The sequence below is a fragment of the Bradysia coprophila genome, unplaced genomic scaffold, assembly GCF_014529535.1.
Source record: "Bradysia coprophila strain Holo2 unplaced genomic scaffold, BU_Bcop_v1 contig_24, whole genome shotgun sequence".
NCBI lineage: Eukaryota > Metazoa > Arthropoda > Insecta > Diptera > Sciaridae > Bradysia > Bradysia coprophila.
Window position 1 is genome coordinate 1,514,591 of NW_023503501.1, and position 6,353 is coordinate 1,520,943.

General features: G+C 37.3%; 1 protein-coding gene across 2 annotated transcripts in view; it reads left to right on the top strand.

The window, feature by feature from the left end:
• The window catches only part of LOC119077783, a 90,918-nt gene extending 87,552 nt beyond the window's left edge, over window positions 1-3,366 (top strand). For both annotated transcript variants that reach the window (XM_037185091.1, XM_037185092.1), the window contains exons 4-5: window positions 1,124-1,398; window positions 1,528-3,366. In XM_037185091.1, coding sequence (XP_037040986.1) covers window positions 1,124-1,398; window positions 1,528-2,773 — 1,521 coding nt within the window. In that variant the 3' untranslated portion in view covers window positions 2,774-3,366. The remainder of the gene's footprint in view (window positions 1-1,123; window positions 1,399-1,527) is intronic.
• Window positions 3,367-6,353: the final 2,987 nt, after the last annotated feature.

The following is a 6,353-nucleotide window of genomic DNA, read 5'->3' on the forward strand; positions in this document are numbered from 1 at the left end:
ATAGATAATAGTATTTTGCATGACTAGGGATAAAAAGGTGAAAAGTAGAGTCAGTTGTTGGAGTTATTAATACAAAAAACTATTTTCGCGACTCCTAATTAGAGCACTGCGCCGTTCAGCCACGCCGAGGCCGCCGCCGAAAATGCACATCTGCCGGAACCGCCGCCGTTATCCCTCTCAGCCGCCTCAGCCGTGTTAAAAATGGGCGGCGGAAGATGGCTTGCGAAAGGTTTGGTTTTAATACAGTTTGGCTTACAAAATTGTGTACGCACCTGTCGACTGGTAGAGGGCAGTACAATAAAGTCATGAATGTACTACATGTGAAATGGTAAAACGTGCGCGTGTTGTAGTTGTAGTACGAGTGAGATCAGCTTAAACAGCTAAAGCCTTTGTTGAATGTTTGATTCCATTTTTGAATAGAAGCGGTTTCGCCTAATTCATATGAAACAAATATCTCTGTAACTGACTTCTGACTTGCGTACTTCTATGAGATTTGATTCGATTGTAACAATACAGTAGTACAAAAGCGAATATCGTCAGGTATTTTGATTTGGGACTCATTGTGGATTCCAAATGATTTCACACAAAATGTGTTTAACAAAAGAGGACCTAGATTAATTTCATTTCAGCTGGCGATCGCGTGCCTACCAAAAATTCCGAATATTTATTTAAACTTTAAATTTTGTTATTCAGCCGGCTGAGCCGGCTAGCCGCCATAAATATCATACTAGCCGGCCGCCGAAGGGTATCGGCTACGTTTTAGCCGCTAACTGTCCATCGGCTGAACGGCGCAGTGCTCTACTCCTAATTTTCCTAAAGTCATAGGTGGACCTCCAAGAGTGTTTCAGGAAAATAAAAACTGTTCCGCGAAATTCTTATAATGAAACGACGATTCATTCAAGAGGCTTCAATGCATAACTCAATACGATGGCTTGAATCTCGACTACATAGGCTGTTCAAAGTTTTCACGAGTCTACTCTTAACTCTTCAGTAATGTGAAACGGGTGTATACAATACACAGTCACTTCGTTCCATTGTCGGTTGAACAAGAACTAAATTAATTTATGTAAGCTGCAACACCTCTTCTCCGTTATAATGTCTGTTTTCGTTATCGAATTTCCAGGTCAAATTATCCCTACGACGTATTGAATCGCCGCAAGGTACATACCATCAACCGGGTGGTGTTAATGATGACAGCGGGAGAGAAAGCCCTACGGCTCGACCGGATAGTGCGATTTTGCGTCGAAAGCGACACCGAACATCAAAAACAACCACAGCATGGATAACTCAGGCGAACACCGTACATCCAACCAAATCACAAAAACCAACAATTGAAAAGCTAATGAAACTAATATTGGAGCAAGGTGAAACGATACAACAGCAATTATCTAAATTGAGGTAAAACATAAAAAATTGATGTTCGTTCATCGATTGTGGTGGCCGTGTGTAAATAAAGCATGAGAACATCATGTTGAACACCGGGCTTTGATTTCAATTTCGGTTAAATTTATGACTTGTATTTTACAGAGACCGGGAACTGCAAATTGCTAAAATCGAAGAGGCACGGCATCGTTTGCGTGAAAAGGAACATGGCAAAAATTACCTACTCGAAACGTATTTGAATGGATTGCACGATGCAGACGATAAGGAGGAAATTGGCAATGGGAACAGTGGGAATAGCGACAGTGGTGTACATACGAGCGAAGATGCAACAACAACGCCCGAAGTGGGAATATCACCGGTGCATGGTGACGAAATTTGCGATGATTTCTTTGACGACAAAAATGGCACAATGTCGGTGCACACAAAGCGGAAGTCTCAATCAAAGCGAGAAACGAAATTGCTACGGGAACATGAATGCAGCAAAGAATTTCTGTCAATGGCACATTCAACAACACTACCGGAAATGCATGATGATGACATCGATGCAGACAATATTTCTGGGCAAATTGAGGTGCTGGAACAGATTGTTTCGATAAACAAACGACTGCAACGTGAAGAAGAACTGCTGGTGCGGTTGAGTGCAAAAATTCGTAAATACGAATCGGATGATCCCAATCTCAGCGAAACACAAATCAAAGCCGCTATTGAACGAGTCAACAGCACCATTGACAAAGGATTTATCGAGATACAACGCATGGAACACGAGTTCAATGTATCCGACGAGATGTTGGAAGTTAAAAGTGACGTGATAAATAGACTCAGCGAAGAGCTGTACAATTTGGATTTAGAGACGGCGGATACTGATTTACAGCAACCATTGGCATTAACTACCGACACTGACCAAATTCATGGACATTTCGCCGACATAATGTGCACAACAAGTAGCAATAACCATAACTCAGCATCGAATATCAATTCAGTTCGTCAGCAACAAATAACTTTACAACCCCCGATGTTCTTCAGAGACCATCCACATTATAACGATGCTACGACACAGCCGCATGCTTCACTTAATATCCACCCAAACAACCAAATATCCACAGCACCGTACGCAAGCGATGCCGTAAATAAATTCATTCCACCGTATCGTGTTTCTGATCAAATGATTTTCACGCAAGCACCCAATTATTTCCAAAAAGACGATTGTGGTGTGCCGCTCGTGAATTTATTGCAACACATTGACCAAAGAAATTTAAATAGCCCATACGCTGTACATAATGTGAAAGTGGGCCCAAAGAAATTATTGACCGGATTTGGCAAAGATCCAGACTCCGACACGGGACTTAGTTCGATGGGTGAAGATTGTTCGCAATTGGGAACGCTGGTGTGAAGATAGGAAAAATGGTAAAATTTTATGGGAATGTTTATGAGGGAAATGGGTTGTTTTTTCGCATAAGAATTTCATTTGTTTGTTTCATTAAAAATTTAGGGTTAAAATCAGAAAAGGAGCGAAATTCTCTTTTAATTAAACGAAATAAATCTGTTCTGTCGGGTCGGTTTTGCTGTAATTGAACGAAATAAAAAAGCTCGTAAAACAGAGCAGAATTAACAACAACAACATAGAAATATATGAATCTGTCTTCATCTTCGGACGAATATATCCGTTCATTGCGGGTTAAGTACGACAACAAAAAATTAAGAAAATGTGGCGCAATGCTTTATGTGCACTTTCAACATAATAGACTGTTAATGGACGGAGATATAATTCGGTTCAGTTAAACCAACTGGCCTCGAGGGCAGTGTTAAAATGAAAGAAATTTGAATTTATAAATTGTTGACGTTGCCCTCAAGGCCAGCTTCACTCTCATATAATGCGTTCACGGAGATTGACCAATCAGATCACTCTATATAGTGTTCAAAGAGAATGTCAAAAAGAGTGTTCACCCATCGAGCTCAGTTAAATTAACTGGTTTTTTCCTAGTTACCTGGACTTTTACATACAAATTTTGAAGTATCACCCAATGGAACCAGTTAATTTTTCTCTCTTTTACGCTCTTTGAACACTGTATATATACACTTATCGGAGAGCAAAGATCCATGGCCCAGTTCTATGAACGCCCAGTAATGGCAAAAAATTATGAATGAAACTAAATCGAAATTTGAAGTTCGAATTTTCGGAATACAATTTTTGTATTTGTTTCTCCTTTCATTTTGCACATTGCCCTCAAGGTCAGTTACATTTAACTGAGCCGAAATATCGCTTCCTTTTATTATCCCCTATATTAGCGTGACATGATTATTAGGTTCGCAAACATTTATTGTGCACTTCGTAAATGAATTTCGTATGCTTATTCGTAAACAATGCATTCATGTGGTTATACACCAGTACAGCTGGTGGATAACCAACTTTACTAAGAACATCAAATACGGAATTTAACACACTTTTCCATTAAATAGGAAATAAAGTCGTTCAACGTTTTTGTAATCCTTGCAATACAGCTGACAAATTTCACTGACAATTTAGATAGGTATTTGCTTCAGCTGATTTTCAGCTGTTCCACTCAAACAAAAGAAAAACTAATTATTCGTTATTATTCCAACCGTATGAAGAAGTATAATCAGTTTGGTTGGTGGACCAGCTGGAAAACAGCTGCAGGAAATTCTTTTATAAAAACGTCCACTCTATATAGCCTTGAAGAACCACCAAAGTCAAATCAACATGAATTTTCTCCGCGATTCTTTACACTTTGTCGATTGTTCTTGAGTTTCTTAACATTTCGGTGATTTATATTAGCGATTCATAATTTTTAGCTTATTTCTTAAATCACCAAAAATAATCGTCAAAATGGGAAGAAACGTTAAGATAAATCGCTAAAATTCACTAAGCTTGATCAATTGATTTTTCGATGAATTTCGAGAAAGGACAACATTCTCCAACATTTTTTTTCAACTATTCATCATTTTGTTGATTAACACACAAGGAAAGTCGCTAGAGTGTGGAGAAACACCACAAAGATAAATGATTTCTTAGCGTTTCATCACAGTTTCACACCGTTTGTTCACTGGAATCATTACAAAAGATTTGCTTAAGATCCCATTCGTCCTCTCTTTTCGTTCTTCTCTTTTGCAAAAATTCTAAGTATATCACGTTTTTCATAAAATATCCTCTTTTGTCCTCTTTTTTTTAAGACTTCATTTTTTAAATAAATTTGACGCAGCTCATACCCACAGAACAAAAACTTCTTGAGCTATAAAAAAATAACACCCGCTCCGCTCGCTATATTAAGCTTACATCCTTGAATATAAAAGTTACTTTTCATCATCATTTTCGATAGTGCCCTCTTTTTAATGTCAAAATTGGAACCCTAGATTTTCAAACTTTTAATTTCGCTTATGCTGATCTTCGGACCAACTAAATTCCCATCAAGGAATTCTTTATTGAACCGAGTGAATATATTCGTAGTTCGTAGCTTAGAGTCTATCGGAAACATTTCAATAACCAAACAGTTTATACAATTAGGAGAATAAGATTTGCACCACCAATACCCTCTCTAGCAACCAAATTTCGTTTCTATGCAGTCAAAATACCACCGTATTTTGACAAATGTTACACTGACTTTTTTGTAATAGAGTTGCCGTGCCGCGTTTTTTAAGCAATATCGGCGTCACACGAAAAAGACAAATTTTAAACTTCAATTAATTTTTGCACAACAAAATAACGGAAGAACACACAAAAAAAGACGTTCGAAATCACAAATTATCCATTTTCGAACACCGAAATGGTGACAGGAGACGTAATATTTTCAACACAAAAAAGGACATGGCTGCTCATACTTCAATCAATTTATTTTTAAAAGTGTAAAGTTTTCTATGACAGAATACTGTACAGTTTTACCACCTTAATTTTCCTAGTTTGGTTGCTAGAGAGGGTATTTGCACCACATTTCAGTCACAAAAAAGTTCGAATCGAATTAAAATTTAAACGAAAAAAAAAATATAATTTTTAAGTTCTAGTTGTTACGACCAAAAAAATGTATTTATGTAAAAGAAACGGATACAGTTTCGAAACGATGTAAAACGGTAGATAAGTTTTCGATGAAGCTATTTTCACACTTTATATTTTACGTATAATGTCACTTTTGTATTATATTATAAAAACCTTTCATAAGTACCATGAAAAAAAGAAGAGAGAAACGAATAACAATACCAAAACTCACCAACAAAACTTTATGACAAAAACTAAAATAAATCATACAAAACATCGTAGCATCTGTAGTTTGTGTGTGTTTTATTAGAATTTCCAGAAAAGCATAACTTCTCAGGCATGTAAACGTTATAAACTTAAACAAAAACACTAAGCCTCGCACGTGTCATTTCAATGAAGTGCACGAGCATATACTTAAAGTCCTATCCCAACAAGTTTGTTTTCCACAACTTGCTAGGGGATGATTCACAAGTGACGCTTGTTCAAGAGAAACGATTTATGTGCGTCTTAGCTGAGACTATTTTGGAAATGAAACCTTCGCCGAATAAGAGAAAAGCGATGAGAAACTACAGAGGAAAATGTAGGACGAAATTTCGGATTTTGTTGTAGTAGTCCATTGTTTGTCATTCTAATTCTGATTCAAATTTAAATCAACATACGACGTACGATGCACATGCAAAAGCTTTCGTTAGAAAATTCATTCTATTCATTGGTTTGAATGGTAAGAAAGGGATCCTCTTGAAAAAACACCAACCGAAACCGGACCCATATCGTCTGGGGTGGATATAACGAGCGTTTACTGGTATCAGGTCTTCAAGGGTCGATAAATAAGTGTTTTTTGGACTCATTTGACGGCCGCTAAATATTTGCGATCTGTATGTAAGTGGAATCGTTGGAAAGCTGAGGTCAATTACTTTCAATTACTAGGAATGCCTAGTTTGATAAGCATCTGATTGATCTACTAATATTATCTTAGAAAAAATGA